The 22,657-nt window shown below is 41.0% G+C and overlaps 1 protein-coding gene across 5 annotated transcripts in view; it reads right to left on the minus strand.

Moving 5' to 3' along the window:
- ADGRB3 (adhesion G protein-coupled receptor B3) overlaps nt 1–22,657 on the minus strand; it is a 458,204-nt gene that overhangs the window by 84,808 nt on the left and 350,739 nt on the right. For all 5 annotated transcript variants that reach the window (XM_079970372.1, XM_079970373.1, XM_079970371.1 and 2 more), the window contains one exon: nt 20,646–20,748. In XM_079970372.1, coding sequence (XP_079826498.1) covers nt 20,646–20,748 — 103 coding nt within the window. The remainder of the gene's footprint in view (nt 1–20,645; nt 20,749–22,657) is intronic.

The following is a 22,657-nucleotide window of genomic DNA, read 5'->3' on the forward strand; positions in this document are numbered from 1 at the left end:
ACACAGGATAGGGGGACCTGGCACAAACAGGAATATAAAAGCCATTTTGGAATTGTGTTGTGATTTTAAAAAAAAATACAGAGAAGTGCTTCAGGAATTTGACATTTGCGAATTTCCATCCAAAATGACCTAATTCATGCTTCTCAGGTTACAGTGCATATCAAAATTTAGCTAATCCACTGTTTCCCTACCCCTACTTCTCTAAATATTGCAGCACAGTTCTTGGTAGTTTAAATAAATCAAAATCCACATTTACATAATTCTTTGAGAAAAGGCACACATTTTAAAACATATTAATATAATTTCAATAGAAAAGAGTCAATGGAAGCCTTTCTTTTGCAACAGAGGTAAGTTTGTCTTCAGTCATCTGCATCAATATTTTTTAATGACTAACACTGTTGGAAGTTCCCAGCCACCATGAGGTAAGCCATAAGGAGTGGTTCATGCTGCTGCACTTCAGCTGATGGAGAAGTCAATCAGTGTGAGGACATGTGCAATTCATTGCTATTGAAAGTCTGTCCTTTGAGAGGAATGTTAGTGTATGAGGCGGAAGGTGGAAGGAAGTGGAAAAAGGGAAAGGTGAAATAAGAAAAGGTGTGAGAATGAAAAGAAAGAGAATCCAAACTGGAAAGGGGGGGAAAGTCATGGTTGATATAATAATATTTTTTTTAAAAAAACACACCTTGAAAAGTTGGGTTGAGAATAGTTTGGGAAATGTACAAGCAGAAGGAGGAGGAATGGAACAGGAGGAATGGAACAGCAAACAATGAAAACCATATTGGGATTACGTTGTGAAATAAACGACAGAGAAGATGAATGTAGAAAGCTGGATATGAATGAGAGAAGGGCAATCACTGGGAAACACCATGCTTTAAGACAATTAGATGCTTTTAAAATAGATTTGCAGCGCAAATCACTTTTTTCTGCTCAAATATTAAAGGTAGACAATTTAAAGGAATGTGGCTGGATCTCTTCTGTTACAGACTCTTGCCCTTCAGCTGTTATGTGGTGACTGGAGTGGGTTGCTCCTGCTGGGAAACTTTGGACAAGAACTGAAATACCACTGACTGTTGTAGTTGTGTTTTTTTAAAAACAACAACACATTATGCTCTTCGCACGCATTCACAGTGTGTGTCACCAGTCCAGTACATTGTGGTAATACACTTAAAAATACCACGCCACTGAAAACAACTCAAGGTTATTTAATCAATAGCAAGCCATCTTACGAGCATCACTGCAAAGGAATGAAAATATGCTACAGACGTGGATTTGTATGCATAAGAGCTAAACCCATGCATACCAGATCCCCTCCCTGCCTGCCCTGGACTGTTGAGTGGTAAATGAATGAGTGAAGCCACCCCTGAGCCAGAGAGTCTCAACATGAAGGAGCACTGCAGAGAGAGCGGCAGGAAACCAAAACAATTTGTTCTCTTCCTTGCACCAGTGGCAATGTAGGCTTGTCAGAACACATGGAAGCTTTTTCCAGAAGCGACAGGAGTGGCTGAAGGTGATCCAGTGCTCAGGGTTAATGTGATTCTCAAACAGCTTAACCCACTGTGCATTCATCATGCTATCTGTGGCGCAGAAGTCAGGAAGATCATTTAGGTTGGGCAAACGCCACTGGCGGCTGCATATTAGCTTAGCTTTTAGTAGTTTTCTTTTTTAAAAAAATACAACTAACAGTTATTATCAATTCCATGCGTTAAGTTCACTTCCACATAATTCACATCTGCATGCTTTGTAAGATATATAGCCATTGGCAGTAGCAGGTGATGCATTGGGGCTACAATGCTTACCTGGCTGCAGGTAAGCATGGTTGAGTCACTGCTGCAGGCCAGGATGGAGAGGGGAAGGTGCAGGGCGGGGCGGGGGGCGGATTGGCAGCATGGTGCAAGGTCAACTTGCTGCTCCTGCCAGAGTGTTTGCAGTGGGTTGACCTTGATGCTGCCTCACCCTTCCTCCTCTCCATCCTGGTATTCATCATCCACTGGTCTGGAAGGAGATCAGGAACATTGCACAGCCCCAGTGCACTGTCTGCTGCAGACTATTAACAATTACAGATTTAAAAATTACATGTAGTGACTTAACGGCACACCAACATCTAATCTCAGGGCTGTCCTGTGGTTGGTAGAAGCTCTGGCAGTGCTGAATTGGCTGCCATTGCTCCTGTATCCAGACTCTGGGAAATTGAGAGGAACAGACCAATATTTCTCCTTATAAGGGTGACTCTTGCTCATACCACTGACTTGCTAGGTATAGGATTTCATTAGCTTCTGTACTGGCAACTATTTCTAAACTATTTCTGGCACTCAGGCCAGGTGTTGTGTGAGACCTTGTCACACATGACAGCGTGTTAGACATTGACAAATTATGCTGCCAGCTCTGCCACAAAAATCTCTATTGTTATTTGAAGCAGAGCACTTCCTATGTATGCAGAAGGTCCTTGGTATCTCTAGTTATAGGAATCTGGGAAACCACTCAGAGTTGGTGGATGGATCATCATTATCCTGAATTGGAACAAGGCTGTTCCTTATTCTTTTATTTTAACCATATATATCTACCCTTAAAAAAAAAGCAGTTCTATCTCCCTACCTTTTATGCTTTCTTTCATCATGCTGAAATACACATATATGTTTTCTTTTACTGTCAGCTTCCCACCAAAGACATACAAGCTGGGTGGCAAGCAGAGCCCATGCCGGGCCATTGAGATCATGCCCATGTTAGCCACTCAGTAGTCATTCTCCCACACATTGCTGAACTAGTGGCTCTGGTGCCTCCTTCACTACGTTGTAACACCCTCCATTAAGGGCACTCTCTCAAGGTAAATCTTAAAAAATGTAGTATAAACGCCGACAACTGGGAAACACTGGCCTGTGAGTGCTTCAGTAGGAGAACAGCCTTTACCAACGGTGCCATGGACTTTGAAGACGCTCAAACTCAGGACAAAAGGGAGAAATGTGCTAAGAGGAAGGCACACTTGGCAAATCCACACCGTGATCAGCTCTATGTCCACACTGTAGAATTGGCCTCCATAGTCACTTACAGACTCACTGCTAATGGAAGACAATCTTACTCATCTACAAGTGATTGCCAAAGAAGAAGAAGAAGAGTAAGGGCTTCCTTACTCAATTAAGGGCTGCCCCTCAATTGCCAACAACAATTTTACAACAAGCAATGTAGGAATGCCATGTTTACACAAAGACATATCTGGCCACAATTTATTTATTTAACTTGTGTACCACTTTAAATCTCTATGTTGTTTGCAAAAGATCATAAAAAAAAAAAAAATACAATGTGAAGTGGAAGTGATGACAATTTCACATTCAATACCAAACAATAGCGGGATTCTGGACGCAGAATGCCGACTCAGCTGGACACTTGGTCTAATATAATCTAGTAAGGTAATTTTTATGCTCTTACATTTATTCATAATGAAAGTATGAAATGAATCCATGCATTGTTAGCCTTGGGTATAGAAACCAGTTGGCAGAAGGACTAATTCAAACTAGCTGGCATTCCAGGGTTCTTGACAAAGTGCATTTCAAATCTCTAAGCTTCCTCAACAACTGCATTTTTTTGTGAATGGGGTTGCCTTTCTATGTTAGAACTTTGTTGGAAAAGACATATGGTTTAAACAAATGAGTGCGAGTAAAAGAGAAAGTAGCTGTCAAAGTGGTTAGGGGAGCAGCATGTGGAGAACGAGGGAGCTTTCTTGAATCTATATGGCCATCTCCAAGTAGTGAATCTGAAGTTAGGCTTTTCTAAACCAATGTTGAAATCTCCGAACAAGCCATTGAAACAAAATCCTGTATCGACCCAGCGCAGGTACGAAAGGATTTGTTGCAGCAGAGTACTGTTATTGCAAAATCCATCAAAAAGAACTCAGGAGAAGTAATATAAAAATATATTTTCATGAGCATCTATAATTGTCCATTTTGCTATTCTCTGCTTCATTTTGCACCTTTCAGAAATCTCTAAAAGTACCATCTAAGCTACAATAATGCTCTAATAGAGATTTATTTTTTGATTTGCTATTCTTCCCAGCCTATAAAAGAGGAACATGTGAAATTGACCATTTGGGGAAAAAAAGAAACTTTAAATAATGATAAGAGACAATGAACGACAATGAAACACTCATAATTATTTCAAGTAGTAAAATAAATTACTAGCCATTCCAAATGTGATTTCTTGTCTCTTCATCCTGGCAATATAAATATTGTGATAAATTCAAGGTTTTCCAATCAAATAAGGGCAGATTCTTCTATTTAACATATATTTAATGGGTTTCTTAGAGGTTAGTACAACGTCTGACCTACCAAGCAAGCACAATCCACCAACCATGAATTGTGGCCCACAAAGTGCCTGTCTGCCACTCCCCAATGCTTTTTACAACCTGAGCCAAGAGGCAAAATGGGGAAATTTTATTGAGATCCTAGTGGGCTTCTATTGATCACTGCAGGGCTGTGTTCTGCTTGGCCGGTCGCTTAGTGACCATATGCAAATACTAAGCCATGACTTAATGCACCAGGAAAGGGCTGCAATGAACCACAGAGTGATTCCCCCCTGCTCTTTCTGCACAGATAAAAGGCTGCAGTTCAGAAGATTTAAACCTGGTGACTTAAATGTGAAAAGTATCAGTCCCTGGTGAATTGTTCTCTCTGCAAGTTGCACTTTTAAGTTCCATGCAGTTATACTTATCAGCCCTTGAATATGAGAGTTTATGCTAGTTATAAAGACAGTCCGGGGGCCCAAGCTACACTTTATGCAGGAGATCCATACTGGATCTCCAAACCTTTCTTTTTTTAATTAAATGCAACTGTGGAACCCTTCCCACTTTATCAGATGCAGCAAGGGAGTATGTTTAACACCTTTCTACTTGCCACATTCCCAATTAAAATCCTTCCAGAGAACAAAAAAATGTAAGCTTATTTATTTTGCTCCCTGTGGGGCAAATAGCAAGGTGGTGGTGGTGGTTAAAAGGGCAGGGGTTTACACAATGATGATAAGCAAAATTGCCTAAGGAAAGGGTTAAGTGTTCTTACTGCACTGTTCCAATCAAATTGGCAACCCAGGTATCTGCATTTCATTAAGCACAAATTGTAGACCTCCTTCTACACAAGGTGTAGCTTGGCCCTAGGATGCCACACACTCATCTAAGTAGTGCAATCAAATTGTAAATGTGTGACACTCCCCACCCCGAACCCAGTCACCATATGAGGCCAACTCTGCAGTTGCCTGTATCAGACTTTTCTATGCCTTGCCATGCATAATGAGGCTCTAAAAATAAACTCCATCAGATTTTAAATTTGCAGAAAGAAATGCAACTTGCTGCATATTGATGGGTGTGCCAAGATGGTGCTGAACATGATCCGCAGTTTCAAGTCACTAAAATCAACCGAAGGGTATATAAGCGGATTAAATGTTATTTGATTAAACTCCCAACATACAGTGGGATTAAGACAGGGATGTGGTTAATCACCGAACTACATCCACTAAAAACAAAGTCTTTCAGATTAACTGTGTTGGACTTGACTTCATGTACACTAGCTTACATGGGTTCTGGATGGTATCACGTGATTAAAACTGCTCTTCTGACCTTAACTTTAGTGGCATGAAGTGCCTGTGATTTGGCAAGGGCCTCCATGCTCAGCAGTGTTGGAAATGTGTGGTCACAGGGGAGCTGGCACACCCATGAGGCAAGGTGGGGTGACCGCCTCAGGCAGCAGGATCAACAGGGGCCACAGATCCGGCCCCCAAGGAATGCATCGCTTGTTGCTCTTGCCATGCAGGCAAAAAGAGCTGTGGCGTGCTCCTTGGAGGTTGGATCTGCCTCCTCTTCAGCTGTCTCCTCCATGCTGCGAGGAGACATTGCTAGTCTCCTCCCACCTCTAGGGAGGAAATGGAGGGGGCTGCCCTCTGGGGTCTCCTGGGCATGATTCAGAGTGAGCCGCCTCCCACCCCATGATGGTTTATAATCTCCATTTCAACTGTTGGATAAGGTTCAGTTGAACTTCTCCCCCCCCCCCCATTGATCCTAATGTAGATCTGTATTCCCCTCCAACCCCATTCCAAACATAGATATTCACTCTCCATTTCTCCCCCAAAATTCCAAAACGTCTTGGGCTGGCTCTGAGTCCACCCCTTGGTGTCTTCCTATGCCAGCGCTGCTCCTCTTACCATCAATGGTAACACCAGCATGGGAAGGGGTCGCAGTGCTGGCTCTTTCCATGTGGCCACAGATTTCCAATTTTACTGGGCAATGCATAAGGGAGCTGTGCTGCTAAAGGTAATGTGAAAAGGGCACACACAAGTTATAATTTGTAAAAACCTATACACTTGGCAGGTCTATGATGTCATTCCAGAGAAAACCATGTAAGGGGCTGGGATAGGAACTCTTTTCTAAATCATCATTCCAATATTCCCTATATCAAAAGGACAAGCTTGTTCCCTGCTGAACAGGGATGTTTATTTACGGAAGTCACATAGCTGCTTTTACAGCTTCTCATCTTTAGTGCCTTACAATTCCCTTGCCTTTTTTAAAAATGCATGTTTTATTCATATATAAGCAATGGAAAAATGGCTTAATGACTGCTGGCTAATGAACACAAACATGGAATTCAGATATTTATGGAATGAGTTATTAATTCATCATGCATTTTAAAAAATCTGTATGGAATATAACTGAGTTATATTCATTGTGGTGTGGAACTTCTAGCTAATGGCAGCCTTCTGCAATGTGTTTTTCAATGCTACACAGAATTTTCACCTGTAAAGAAAAATCAGGGCAAAAAAGGATTTTTTCAGGAGGTTGTACAGTGTCACCTGGAAAAAAAGAAGCATTTTCTCTCCCCCCCTTTTTTGTGGCTGTGTGCAACTAGATTGTTTCCCTCTTCTCTTGCTTTTCCAGAGGTATTTTCTTATTTCGCACTATGTTATCCCAACCAATTAGGAACCACATAGTGAGTGAGATTATGTCATGACACAAGATAGCTGATTAGATTTGCCAACATACCTTAGTTGCAGAGAGCAAACAAAAAATAATTTTCATGATGGTGGGGAGAAGGAACATATCCCATGTTGTCAAGGCAACTGGTTGATGCTCATTATCTTTCCAGGCTCTGCTTTGAGGACTGTTTCATTGCCTGCCCTCACAGCATATCTCAGTAAAAGGGGGAGCATCAACCAGTTGCCTTGGCAATGCAGTGATGTACTGCCTGTCTTGTTATGTTGTGCTACAAGGGTGGGCAACAAATTCACCCTTGCAACACAGCAGGACAAGATAAGGAGCATTGCCTGGTTGCCTTGACAACATAGCAAGGCATTCCACACACTCCTCCTCCACCAAGCAAAGAAATTATCCATAGACTAGGTTGGGCAAGTGGCCTATTGCTCCCTTTGAAAATCATTTGGGCCCTTCAAACATTTCTATCAAATGTCTGAAACCTCTTGAGGAACAAAAGGCCCAGTTAATACAATTTGCCTACCAGCGGTCACTCCTTTCCCCTCTCCCATGGGGAAAAAAATCCACCTTGCAGAAGTAGGATAGGGGCCTCTCCTTCAAGGAAGTGATGCTGACAGCATCATTTCTCTCTATCATTCAGTCCCCAGTGACAAAAGACATGAGCGTATTCTGTGGGAGATATCCAGCCTCATATAACCAATATGGTTAAGCCTAATTAATACACGAAGGGGTTAAGACCATAGAGTAAGCTGTCCTGCCAGGCTTAACTAGGTCACACCTCCTCACCTTGGGAGGGAGTGTTACCAAACTCTTTGTTATTTTTTCTTCCACCATGTGAACCCGCAAAGGAAAGACGTTGAAGCTAGTCACTCCAAGCTCAGACCACATGGCTTTAGCAAGCTGTCTTTGTGTTTCTATAGAAATAATTTATAAACCCTTGCCATTTTTGAACCTAAGTTATATCGCCTGTCTTTTCTTGCTGTTGCATGGAAAAAGAGTTTGTAAGTAAACCATTTTAAACTTGCCAAACGTGGTCTCTTTCTATGCTAAGGGGAAGTGTGTAACTTTGGAAGGAACTTAGAAGGGGGTATTTTAAAGGTCTAACAACCTATATTTCCATACATTAATTTGCTGCATGTTTTGTGAATTCAAATCTTTGCTGGGGATCTCTCTTTCACCAAAGAGTGTTTGCCCAAAACCTGGATCTAGGCATACAAGGAATTCTCATTTTATTTTTTAAACAAACTACAAAAACCCAACAGATACTTTTGGCTGAAAAAAGAAAGTTCCATAAGCCCTCTTCCTTCTTCATCAGAGCCCTGCCCTTTGCCACCTGCTATGCCATCCACCCTTCCTCAATGTAATTTTTTTTTTTGTCTGTGCAAAACAGGGCAGGGTAGCAGCTGGGAGCTGGGATTCAGGAAGGAAGTCTCCTTGGGTGCAGCACAATTAGTGGGAGTAGAGCCACTTCTCATCCACACTTTCTCTTTGTTTCTTAAGATGATAACCACCCCTCCATTTCTCTCTCTTACTCTCTTCAGAACGTGTGTGTGTGTGTGTGGGGACTCTTCCAGATGACTTCTTTATTGTTCATCCATTCTGAGTTGCCTACACAAAGCTTTTGCAGTAGATAGACTATGCCTGCTCTTTAACGCGCATTCATTCTGGGGTGTGTGTTTATACAACAACGAACAGTCATCCTGATTTACTTGTGGAATGGTTCTATGGATGTCCTGTTAACCAATCATTTATCTCACAGCTTTTAGTGCATTCCCCATCACTTTCCTAACAGCAAAAGGTAATCCCCCCCAGAAGCAGATTCACTGTGATAGAATAGCAGAACACTTTAACCTAATTTAATTGTGCAAATCTAAATTTCTAGTATGCAGTTGAATTCCTCCCACAATATATTAAAAGTCTGGAGACAACTGGAGAGAGGCAGAGACGGAGAGACAAAGAGAGAAATGGGGGGGGGGGTTGATGATCCTAACCTTCCTCTTTCCCCTTGTCACCTGCATGAAATTCGGCTAAGGGCCCTGGAACCACATTTTACCCATCTGTAGTATAAAATCTTGCCTATGTGATGACTGAAGTGAAGATGCATGTAGTACAAATGGAACTGTTCGACTCAAACTATGTCCCATTGCTGGGATCCCTTGGCTCAGTGAGTGACACATACTAGTATTCTTTATCTACTTCCATTCATTAGCTGCACCAAAATGTGGCTTTTTATAGCAGCAATTAAATTGGTAACACTTAAGACTGAATTCTGACTGACATGGCATAAGAGGATAGGCAGCCAAAGGCAGACACTTCAGAACCTTCTGAAATGCGAAATACATGAAATCTCAGTGCAAAGAACAACAGATTTAAATTAATCCCATCTTCTTAGAACTCAAGATTCAATGAGCAGTGTGTTTCCTGACTTGCTGGGTTTAGTCATCCCTCAGAGGGCTCAGTGAAGATGGTTAAAAGACAACATTTTGATTCTGTGCTTTCACCTTACTGTACATTAAGCTTGGGAGCATTACTCAGACCCCAGCGCTTTGAGAAATTATTAAATGCAGTATGCTTGGAGATTTAATCATCATATTGTAGGGGGAAAAAACACTTCAAATTATATGCAGTTGTTCTTTTCAAAGCCAGATTATATAACTGCTTGCTGTCGTTTCACAATTTTGTGTCAAACTCAATTGTGTCGCCATCCAGCTGCTGGACTTCTTATGCCAGGGACACTTCAGTTTTAATCAGGGGAGAGATCTTTGAATGTGTTCTTTACCCTAGCTTAAAAACTCACTAGTCTGAACTTTGCGACACTACAGAAATTCTATCAGGCTAAACAGCTTGAGGGCTATTTATTTATTTATTAAAAATTGAATTAAATTAAAGTTTCCCTACGGGGATCTGAACAATCTGCCTGCTACGTTTGTTAACAAGGCCATGATTACTGGAAAAGTTAATGCTTCTTAACACTTTGCAGCTTTTCCTTTTGCGGTTTTTCTTTGGACAGTCACATACTGAGAACAGCACAATGGGACTTCATTATTTGCCTGCTGTATCCTTCTTTGTCATAATACCAACAACCACAACCACGGAAAAGGAAGAAATAAGCCCTAGGTGTTTGTCTATAATTGTGGTCCTACTTACACGACAAACCGGTATAACTTTGTATGCCTGGTGTTCTCTCCCCAACCCCCTCCCCCAAACACCATCTGATGATCTTTACAACAGGTGATGGGGAAAACTCGACCTGAGACCCGGGATAGATGTTGCTAGTCAGAGAAGGCAATAGGCCAACCCACGGTTTCCCAAACTTGGGTCTCTAGCTGTTTTTGGATTACAACTCCCATCATCCCTAGCTAGCAGGACCAGTGGTCAGGGATGAGGGGAACTGTAGTCCAAAAACAGCTGCAGACCCAAGTTTGGGAAACATTGGTCTAACCTAATATAACTTCCTATGTTCCTTTACTACTACTACTACTACTACTACTACTACCCACAAAGATGAAACCACATTGCAGTTGACAATTGCCCCCATCTGGTATCCGGTGGTGGAAACACATCATCAAACCTAGCCATTAAACAAAACTCTGCAAACACAGGCGGTGATAATCCCAGAACTACTTGCTGCCAACTTCCCCAAAAGCAGCTGGTACTGGCCACTGTTAAGACCTGAATAATGCTCTAGACTGCTCACATATCTTCCTCAGTTTGACAACTCCATTAACAAGTATTTAGAAATAATTTTCAGCCACTGCTCCTGTACAAATGCAGGCATAAAAAGAACTGCAAGAGATAGCACAGCGGTGAAACCTAACAGAACCCGTTGCCGTACTGGCATGGATACAAAACACACAAAGCTGTCAAAATTTCTATGCTCTATCCTTCCAGACTTCTTTTTTACTTAAAACTATTTATGAGCAAATCTCTGCCCATATGGCCGAAATACCGAAGTCTTTAAGACTTACTATGTGTAATGGTGGCAAGATGCAGGATTTATCAGACTGAGTCTTGGAAAACAAAAGAGCATGAAGGTTTGTTATAGAAAGGAATGTTATCTTCACATATCTAATTGCCCTCCGACTCCAGCAGTTATCCCACAGGTAGAAATTCCAATTGACTCAACGAGGATAAGAAAATGCTGCTGAGCAGGAAGATCACAAAATAACACCGAAGTTCTACATGCCAAAGCTCTTCATGCATTCACAAAGATATATAGGCACAAAACTAGAGGAAGTTGGAAAGGTATTGACAGCACTCAATAACCTTGCTGTGCAAAATGCGCATTTTTTTGTGCCATTCAGAATCAGAACTAGCCTTCAAAAGGATTGTGTCATTTTTAACATGTTTTAGCACTCAGGAGAATGAATTGCTTTCAGAGATTTATTATCAAAGAACCAATTTTTAAAACCTGTTTCCCTGCAAGTGCTTTTACTCACGCCTATGTGATATGTGAACTGTCATGGTTTGCCAAGAACGGAGGACAAATGGCCATCACTTCCCTGTTAAACAAAACTCTTCTCTCATGGAGCTGGATTGCCAAATAAATGGTTGGCCATTACTAGAATGATTATTTCAGATACTGTCAAATCAGAAAGGTATTTGCTTTTAAGGATCCTTGTTTGCCATAGCTACCCCTACTTAGCATCAACTCAGACACTGTATTTCTTGTGTGTAAGAGGGATGACTGGCTGAATATATGCTTCTGAGTAAAATAAATTAATTAATAAAAGGACAGCAAAAATAAGTGAACCCAAGCTATCATAGTTACTGGACATCAGCTTGCATGACTGTAGCTCTTCCTCCTCAGCTGCCATACTTACAGAAATTCTAACCAACTGGTAACCCTACACACACACACACACACACACACACACATTTCTGCACATAAGTGTACACTCAAGAACAATGACTACCGTTGGCACAATGCCTGAACCAGTCTTTAGAATCCCAGGGTTGCTTCCAGTGATCTCTTTATTGAATATTCATTCTGATTTGTTCACAGGGAGGTTAGATGATGTGGGCTATTTACTGAGCATCCATTCTGATTTGTTTACAGGAAGGCTGGATGACATTGTGCCAAGCAAGTGTTGTGCCATACTTTCCAGTGCATTTTCATATCACCTTTGATATCACAAATGGTCCAACTTTGTGCAGATGTAGGTTTTTGGTCAAGACTACCTCCAAAGCAACTTTAACTGTGTAATCTGAATTTGCAACCTGAAAATAGCGATAGTGGCCAATGTTGCCACCTCTACCAAACACAAAGGGCAGGATCTTTTTTTCTTTCTTTTTAACACATCAGGGTTTATTCATTTGCTCAGTTGCAGCTTTTGCCATTTGAGCTGGAATACGACCAAATGTAAAAGCATAGGAAGGGGGAATAGTGTCACACCAGGAATAGCTTCCTTGAGTCATCAACAGATTGCCTGGAACTATTGCAACAGGTGCTTTCAAAGGGACGTGTTGTTGCTCTTCATGGCTGTGGTGTGGGGTGATTTCCAGAGGAGAAAAACAATTAAAAATAGGCCTAAGAGAATGCACAGCAACAAATTCCATTTTCAGAACAGCATGTCATGATGTCATTGAAATAGTTCAGACTCTGAATCCTACAGGAGTAAATTGCAGCAAAGTGCCTCAAATTATACACTTTCCCTGTTGCAGTGATGCTTTCAAGGGCTCACTGCAGCTCACCACAGGGGTGTCTCAGCTAGGTCACCTAAATGCTGTAGATTATCTTATATTCTAATTCTGATGTAGCCAAATTGGTAGCAGCCATACATTATAGGGGGGTCATCAGTAGACCCGAGGTTTGCAGAAGTGCAACAAATATTTAGGTGTGCCACCTATCTCCATCACCCGCTTTTTGCCTACAGTGAAAAATCACCATGGTACCTGCCAGGTAACCTCTAGGTAGATTGGACATTGTTGAAAGCTTCACTCTACACTCAGATAGTGAGACAGGTAAGGGATGGCTGTAACTTAGTGGCATGGCGCATGTTTTGTGTGTGAAGGATCCAAGGTTCAGTCACTGGCATCTCCAAGTAGAGCTCCTACCTGAAACCCTGGAAAACTGCTGTCAGCACTGCATATGATTCTTAGATAGCCAAACCAAAGGTGTAAGGCAGTTTCCTATACCCCTATGCTAAGGCAACATGAAGTTTGTATTGGCAGAGCAACGTACAGGAATGTAAAATAGGAGCCGGCAATGGATTGTTGTCACGTCAAATTTGGACCCCTTTTAAATGCAAGCAAGTCTGTTCCCTGTTCAGTCAAGCCTGCCCCACTTTTTTTGCTTGCCAGAAACAGCTACTTTGGGGCATTGCTTCACAGTATTAAATGACATGACCTCTAGGAGCATGGTGTATGGATTTCCCCTCCCTGAAAAGCCTTAAGTAGAGCATAACAAATGTGATGCTCTCATTTGATAGGGTATTCTGCCTGTGTTGTGAAAAGCTACCTTGCATTCTGCCTTAAAGGATCATGTGTTGTGCAAACTCCTCTAAGGCAGCAGGACATACCAGTAGACTGAAGCATATGCACACCAAGAAGGAGGGAAGGTGCGACATAATTAGCTGCCTCCATCTGCCTTGATGCATTTTTGCAAAGGGTGCAGACTTCTTGTCTTTACAAGGAAAATAGGTAAAGTGTTTTGTTTCATTTACATTGCCATTGCTAATGAAGCTGAAAAAGGCAGTTTCAGAATATGAATAAAATGAAAGTGTGTGTGTGTGTGTACACACACAAGTTATTCAGGTGGATACCAATCACAGTCTCAGTAGGGGAAAGCCTACAATTGTGCTAAAGCTGGAACATAATCAAACAATTTATAGTAGCAAGCAGCAAGGTCCAGAGTGACAAAATGCAGCAATTTCTCTTGGTGGCATGGAGAGCAACAGCAAGTAGGTAATAATATGGAAAGAGTTATGTGATATAGGCCACAATCTAAAGAACCATGCAGCACACTTTTCTGGAAGCTATGAAACTCAAGGGAACTCCAGAGGCAGCTTTTAATGCAGAGCAAGGAGCAGCGAAAGAGAGCAGAGGAAATAAGAAAGCACCTAAGACGGTACGAGAGGCCGGCAGAGACTAGTGGGTAGGAAGTGGCTGCAATGCTGAGCAGCAACTGCAGCAAAGAAGGGGCTAGATCAGAGTGCTGCAACACGAGGTCCGCGTGCGGCCCTCAGTGTCTTTTTTTTTTGTGGCCCTTGGAAACATTTGACTCCCCCAGCCTTCTTGCTGCCTTCCCAAAGCCAGGAAAGTGAGGCACTGGGCTTTGAGAAGGAGGCATGAGGGCTTTGACAGGGTCCTAGAGTCCTTCCACCTCCTTCTCACTTTTGGGTAAGCCTGGCGCCTCCTTACCCGTCTTTTGGCAGACAGCACGAAGGTTAGGGGCATCAAATTTTGGCCTTGCTCCCCCTCCTCCATGCAGCCAATGAGTTCTGTGTCAAAGTACACTTGGTATGAAAAGTTGGGCTGTTCTGGTCTAGATCTTCACATATCTAAATTTCCCTGTACCCCATAACCTATCCCCCCGTCCACCTTTTCAAAAGAGCTAAAAAGGTATGTGACCTACACTTCTGAAGCTTTCAACTTAAATACTAGTTCACAGACCAGGAAGTGGGGGTGGAATGTCTCTCTGCAAGCTATGTGCATTTGAAATTTTTAGAAAGCACTTCAGCTTTGAAGAATTCAAGGTGGTTTTGTAGGATCCCAACTATACAAGCTTAAGCTTCTTCTTCCTGTGGCACAGATACAGCTTAACCCCATTTCTACTGAAGAAGACAAGAGGTAATTTAACAAGGCAGAAGCACAATCTTCTGAAGTCCTTGAAACTGCTATCTCCTCTTAATTCATACAGGGGAATTGTATAAAGCTAACAGAGACATAGTCATAAGACCTAATTTATAAGAACTAGTGTTTAATATCATCCTAAACTATTCCACTGCAAGGATTTCATCTTATTTTCTTGCAGACCTCCTAAGATAACAACATATTCTATAGGCACTTGCAGCTGGCTGGCAAGAACAGCTAATCTACATGTTCCTCGTGCATATTAGTTATTATATTCAACTCTAAAATATATATTTAAAACAACCTGGTTTGATGTTTTATTCTATTTAATAATAAAAGGCAATTAGGTATTTGTTTGTTTCTATGTTTCTCTTAAATGTTCACCATCAAGACAAATGCCTTTGGATTTTGATCACATGCTTTTATTGGGTTTGGAGATCTGCTATCATGAAAGGCTTATTGCCTAGTAGAGGCTCTGCTGATTTTCTATGGTCTGGCTCATCTAATGATTCAAGAAATGAAATGCAAGGTATGAAGTGGGCAGTTATGAACATAATGCATCACAGCAATTAATGTGGTTGTCACTAGAGGTAATACAACCTTGATCATGGGAATGGCTGTAGACAAGCCTTCACCATCCTGGTGGCTCCAGATGTTTTGGACTAACTCCCAACAGCCCCAGCCAGCACAGCCATGCTGGCTGAGGCTGATGGTGGAGGATAGATACCAGGTTGGCAAAAGCTGCTGTAGACCAATAGAGGCTGATCACCCAAAAAAGGGGACACACACGTACATAAAATGTGCACACACTAGTTTATATGCACCGATGCAAATTTAGAAAGGATAGTTATAATTTAGATACAATGCATCTCACCATAATTAGGTAAACGGTGACCAGGTGACATATGTTTCTGCTTAGTCTACTATCAAGGTGCTGCTAACTCTTGATGGGCAACCTCCAAGCCCCTGCTCTCCCTTCTGATGCTTCTTTATCAAACAGAGGGCTGTTCTCTGTAAAGTAGGGCACATGGCCACCTTAGACGAACAACAGCTGCCTGGCATTTATCCATGGGAGTTATATGTGCCCAAGGACAGGGAGGCTGCTGACATAAATTAAGAGAGTATTGCATGAATTTGCATTAAGGAGTTGCTTTGAAGAAGGGAGCCAATCACAATGCTACTGCTGAGGCTACAGAACTGATTGCCCTAATGCCAGGGTGCAGCACAGGAGGCCAGTTTATCTTGCCACCATCTGTGGCAGCAGACAGATGCTCAATAACCCAGGAGCTGTAGATCTTGTGCTTGTCCAAAGAACAACAACAACCCAGGAGACTTATGTATTGTCACTGTGTCTTCAGTAGCAAGGAGACAGAAGCAGCAGCCAGTTAACTGTGGTTAGAAGAGCCAGTTCAAATACTTGACAGGGGTTTGCTGCATAACTGGTCCCTTTGCCTTCAAAGGCTTGTGGTCATATCAACACTATAACAAGAGAGACTCCTTTTCTGTAAACCACTAATTGCATGTTTTATATTTTTTGGAGTGATACATTTTCTAAGGTAAATGTAAACAACAAATGTTAGTGATAATCCTTGGCCTTTGATGGAATATTGTCAAAAAGTAGGGTTATTATTTAGTCATTTGCCACATTTGTATCACCACATTTGTATCACTTCTTCATCCAAGGACATATGGTACATACAGTTAAGACTTAATCACTGAACAGGGATTTTAATGTGGTTTTCTTACATCTACACCATACCACTCTTCCTATATACATAAAAATGCAATGCTTTCATTGTGCAACCCCCACTGGAAAATTTGTAGTGCCACATCACAATCCTGAATTTGCATGGTGGGGGTGGGAGAGGGAGCAAAAGAGAAAACAGAAGATAGAGAGACACATAGGAAAATGGCAGTTTTATGCAGCAGCAGAGGGTTGAACAAGCAGAGCTGGAGAAAACAGAGGGGAAAACTGGTGATTTTAAGCAATAGCAGAAGTTTGGGTAGAGTGAGCAGGGGGTGATACTGAGGAGGGAAGTAAAACAATGGTTTAGTACATCATGAAGGGAATTTGGGAAGGCTTTGTTGTGTTAGTTTTTTGGTGTTTGCTTCTGTGATCTATCCATCTCCTTGTTAAACTGGTCTGTTTTCTTGAAAAATAACCCCTCAGTGTCATTATATACCTGCATTATTCAAACCTCTGCCATTGTTTGAAATCAGTATCCTTCCACCCCCACTTTACTTAAACTTCTACCATTATTTGACGGACACAAAAAGGAAATAAAATGGCTGTTTTAAACTTCCCCTTCTTCTATTACTCAACTCTCTCATGTGAGAGAGAGATAGAATGTGGAGCTCTTAAGTATCCCATAACAACTTCCGAGAATGTAGTTCACTCCTGCTACCATTTGTTGCTTTCAACATAAAGTTCCAGATTTTGTGTGGCAATTTAGAGAGGTTTTATTAACAAGTGATCAACCACATATACACAACACCCATCAACTGAACTTAACCTTCTCTAACTGAACAAGCTAGCTGACAGCCTTGCTCTTAAGATTCTACTGATCTTAAAGATACAGAAATATATATCAGCAAGGGTTGGTGTGAGCCAAGAGGACATGCAGAGAGAGGAGGAGGCATGGAAAAGTGGAGTGGTCTGTGTGCACAGGAGAACTGAAAAAAGAGGAGGTAGAAAAAGGGGGTGAACTTGTTAATGGGGCATGTGTGTGCAAAGGGAGAGAGGACAGGGCATGGGAATGAGGGTGATATGTGTTCAAGGTAGAGTTAAGAAAAGTAAGGAGGAGAGTGGAGGAAAAAAGAGGCTGAAGGTAAAAATGAGAGTGCAGAGGGGGTTGCAAGAAAGGAGGGATTAGGAAGCATGGGAATGCAGTTGAAAATGAAAGCAGGGGTACGAAAGGGTCTGAAGAATGGGGGTGTGGCTTCATAATTGGGTGGATGTGAAAAAGGCACTCAGCAGCTGAAATGCGTGGGAAGAGAAATGCAAGAGGTTGCCATGGGGGTCCTATAAGAAGATAATATTTTGAACATGGCCTTAACTCTGTTTTGAGTGGGAAGTGCAGAGTTATATCTCCCTTTCAAAAATCCCCAATAAGTATTATTGTTCAGTGAAATACTGAATCAGAGTACAAAACCCACAAACTGGAATCTCAAATAAGAATGTGGTTATAGTAATTCACCCCCCAACCTGTATTGGACACTATAGATTAGATTTACAGACAACTTTGGAGACATGCCATTTCCAAGCTTAAATATCTTCACGTGCATGAACAAATAAATCATGCAGGAGAAATATAAGCACAGACCTGGTTTCACACCTGCATTTTGAACTGTCATATCCACCAATTTTAATCAGAAAGGTATGGCAATATCTGACCTCCATCAAAACAGCACAAAGCTTTGCTGAATTGTGTCCATACATAGGAATTTAGCATTGAACACATGAGATTGCACAAAATGAAAGGATGAGCTGGTATCAAAATATATTAGCTAGGCAGTAAACAAAAGTGTTAAAATTAAATTTTGCTAGTCATTAATGAAGACACATTTTGGCACAGAATGTCTTACTCTGTCCTCCATCCATATAATATACTTTCTCAGCAATTCATATCTATGGACTGAGAGATGATATAGACTAGGGGTTGGGAACCTTTTGCAAAATCATTTTTAAGCTAGAACAAAGCTGGGTTGTAAATTTGCTTTGATTTCATTTTGGGGGTGGGGAGGAAATCCAGAAGCACTTAAACAAGACAGGGCATTAAATCTCAAAATACCTTTTCAGAAGTGATATAGTGAGCATTTTCTCACTGATAGCTGATACATTTAGTTGGAAATGCCAATTATCTGAATAGATCAAGATGTACACACCCCTTTTCTATGCACACACTTTCCTCCTGCTGGAAGGATGATGGGAATCTTCACACACATACAAAGGGAGAAGGAGAGGGAGTTTCCAACAGTGTGGGATCACACACCATAGGAGAAGGCTCATATCTCTCTCTCTCTCTCTCTCTCTCTCTCTCTCTCTCTCTTTCTTTCTCTCTCTCTCTCTCTCTCTCTCTCTCTCTCTCTGTGTGTGTGTGTGTGTGTGTCGCTCTGTATAGGGAGCTATAGGTGTCATTTCAGATATGAATGCTAATTCATGAATTATATTTAAGACCTCACATGAACGATCTATCTGAGTGAACAGGGAGGAGGAAACTCACCCAGTTTTCAGCCTTTTGCCATGCTTTGTGCTGCTGCTGCTGCTGCTGCTGCTATGGTAGTTGCTTGAGTTACTTCCACACTGCACTACCACTTGAATGCATGACTAAGTGTAATCTAATAACCCACCCTATGACATGAGGTGCAGGAATAATGGAATACCATGGTAGCCTAAAGAGGCACAGTTTTATGATACCCATAGCTGTAAAGTCAAAACCTTTGAGGTCTATTTGCTTTCCCCTTCTTGAGAACAATAAGAACATCTAACTGAAATCAGTGGTAGAATACTCATTGATTTTGATGGATTGGTTAGAAAATGGCTAAAATGAGTAGCAGCTGTTTTTAAAGTATCACACATACATATATTCAACATCAATCTGGCCCAGATGCACTTAAAGGCAAAATGCTGATATTAGCTCTTCAGCTTCACCCCACAATCCTAAACATTTGTCATGGATCATCCACTGCAACACAGAACCCTTGCAACACATTTTACACTAACAATATTGGAGTGACACAGTGCTAGATATGCCCTTCTAATTATACATTTGCTGGGGCAGCAGGTTTTAGAGATCAGACCATGCTCTCTCTCTCTCTCTCTCTCTCTCTCTCTCTCCAACTAATCAATTTACCAGCATCTGGAAATATTAATGAGGCCAGGAATCCCTCATAGAATTTAGAACAGGAAGACCATAGAGTACAGAATCCATGCACCAAACACATGTGCATATCTTAAAACACCAATTTGCCTTAACCGAGAAAGCCAATGTACTCATACTGCAATTTTCATTTGTTGCCTGCACAAATGCCTAGCCATGATCCACATATTAGTTATACTTCCACATGACTGAATATCATCTTGATCCATAAGACAGTACAAAGGTAAATGGATTGAAGCTAATAGGTAATATGACCCAAAACCAATACAGGAAAGTAAGCGACATTGGTTTGAATGGAACTGCTGTGTACTGGGTTTAGGATCAGTTTGAAAGGATCACGGAATGACCTCATGTATTTCAACTAGGCTGAATGATGCCTGACAGTCATGTCCCAATATCAATACACAATATCAATACACAAATATAGGCAGAAAAGAAGTCGCACTGTAAAGAGAAGGTAAGCAATGAATATGCAGAACACAACAATTATCACCAGCTAAATCAGGGTTTTTAGAGCACTCACATGGCATATAGGTCTGTTCAAATCTTCAAGAATAATACCTTAAGGCTGAAATCTTTTGTGCTATTTACTTGGGAGTAAGTTCCACTAAACTCAATGGAGCTTAGTTCTGAGTAATAAAAATAAAATTGTGCTATAACTATATTCATACCTCCCATTGAATGTTGGTATGCTACCAAAAATGACAAAAATACAATCCCATCACAACACCAATTTGAGCCAGAATCTGTGTTTTTGATGTATCATGTCTTTGAGGTTTTTTAGCTCTGAAATTTACACAAAATGCTAATTATTGAGAGGGAAGGTTATCAAAGGGAAGTTTGAAAGGGGGGTTCTTTGGCAACATAGGCAACATGTTGAATAATTTATTTGGCTCTTATCTGCAATTTTTTTAAAAAAAACCTTAATTTTTTTGGACAAAAAAAGAACAAATGTATTCAGCTATACAAAAACAGAATGCAATTATAATATAAATGTAGTTTATTCATACCTTATTATGTGTCTGCGTTTGTCCAACCAGTATAAGAATATTTGATGAGATAATAGACAGGCAGAAATTAATTAGAATTATTGACCTCTCAGATCTGATGTATCTGTCCAAAGAAAGACACACAAAAAGGCTATCTAAATACATTGCATACCAATATTGTAATTTAAAAAAAAATCTGACATTTTTTAAAGTTTTAAATAGCACTTCTGAAAAATAAAATGCCTTCTGTCAGAAGTCTGAAGATAACTTTTAAAATCATTATTTTTTATTATTAATAACAGCATTGGATAAGAAAAAAAACAAGTACTCCATAATTCTCCAACAATTCTAAGAGACTTGCTACATGTGTGTTGGTAATTGGAGTTCATAGCCCTTGATGTTTATGATACAGCATTTTGAAATTAGCAGCTCGCACCACCTAGTTCTAGAGCAGGGGTCTGCAACCTTTAAGACAAAAAGAGCCACTTGGACCCATTTCCGAAGAAAAAACAACTGGGAGCCGCAAAACTCGTCATTATAAAAATAACTTTTTTGTCACTTTTTATTATTTCTTTGTTTGACCCCTCAGAATTACTCCTCCTCATAGAAATAAACGTTAAATTAACAAGTTACCTTTTTGTGTGTGTGTGTTCTTCACTCCCCTTCAAAACAGTGACCAGCGTACATGCCCCTTACAATGTAGTGGGCGGGCGGGCAAGAAGGTGACATCGGGATGGTGCGTGACTAACGCACGCACCGCCCCCATGCGACATCACAGCCAGTACAGCGCCCGCCACAGTGGGGAGTGTTGGGGCGCACAATGCGCCTCCTCCCCTTGCTAGTATCCGCCCCGGAGCCGCGGCAAAGGTGTAAAAGAGCCACATGCGGCTCCGGAGCCGCGGGTTGCAGACCCCTGTTCTAGAGCAATATAGCTGCTTATGACTGGTTGCAGCCCCCTGGGAAATGATTTACAGAAGCCCTACTAAAATTAGTGCTTTTGCTCAGTTGCCACTCATTTCAATAAGACACTCACTGCTTATTGTGTGATAGGAATATTTGAGCATATAGGTTTAATCCACTCATTAATTATGATGCTAGGTTATACCGGTACTTACAAAATAGCTTGTGTATAGAAGCTAGAATACAGATAATTTATGCTACTGCCAAATAATGCATTAAGTTGACAGTTCCACATACACACCACTGCCAATAGTTGCTTTGCCAGTAATTTAGGAAACTTTTTTAGTGTGTGAAAGTTCAAATTTTGTATATATTACATACACTTTTGCATGCCGTTTGATACAGAGAATCATTCAGAGCAAAATATTATGGTTCAGGATCAAGTAGTATCTACCAAAAAGTAGCCATCTTTCAATTATTGGCTCTGCTGCACAAGATGCCTCCCCCTGTTCTTTGCTGAACCCCTTTCCCAACTGCAGCAAAAACAGGCAAACACCACACCAGCCTTGCATAATGAAGAATATTAGTTTTGCATTGAGAAAACTTTTTTGAAGGGTGCATGGACATTAGTCCACTTCAGTAAATTATGAAAGCATTATGAGTACTAGCCAACTTAAGTTTTACTTAGAGTAGACCCACTGAAATTAATGAACCTAACTTAGTCATGTTTATTAATTTCAATGGGCTTACCCTGAGTAAATCTTAGTTGAATACTACCCCATGTGATCTAATTTTATTGTTGCACTAGGGAACTGACCATCATATGATCAACACAGGTCCATTTCACTTCTAACAAAAAAATAGAGCTAAGTAAGCAAACTTGTAAAGTCTTTTTTTTAAGTCATAGGAATAATTTCACAGGAATAGGAAACCAAATAATTTGTTGCCCCAAACCCTGATACTTTCATCTGTCCTTGCCAGTGAAAAAATGTTGCCTTGAGATATTCCTGTGTTAAATTATCAGTGTGATGTACAACCCAGTTGTGCTGAAAATATTTAAGCACATCTCTACGGACTGTGATAGCAATCCAAATTCTTCTACTCAACTGGGTTGTGGATCAACTAGAAATATG

Source organism: Podarcis cretensis (genome assembly GCF_951804945.1).
Source record: "Podarcis cretensis genome assembly, chromosome: 3".
NCBI classification, from domain to species: Eukaryota; Metazoa; Chordata; class Lepidosauria; order Squamata; family Lacertidae; genus Podarcis; species Podarcis cretensis.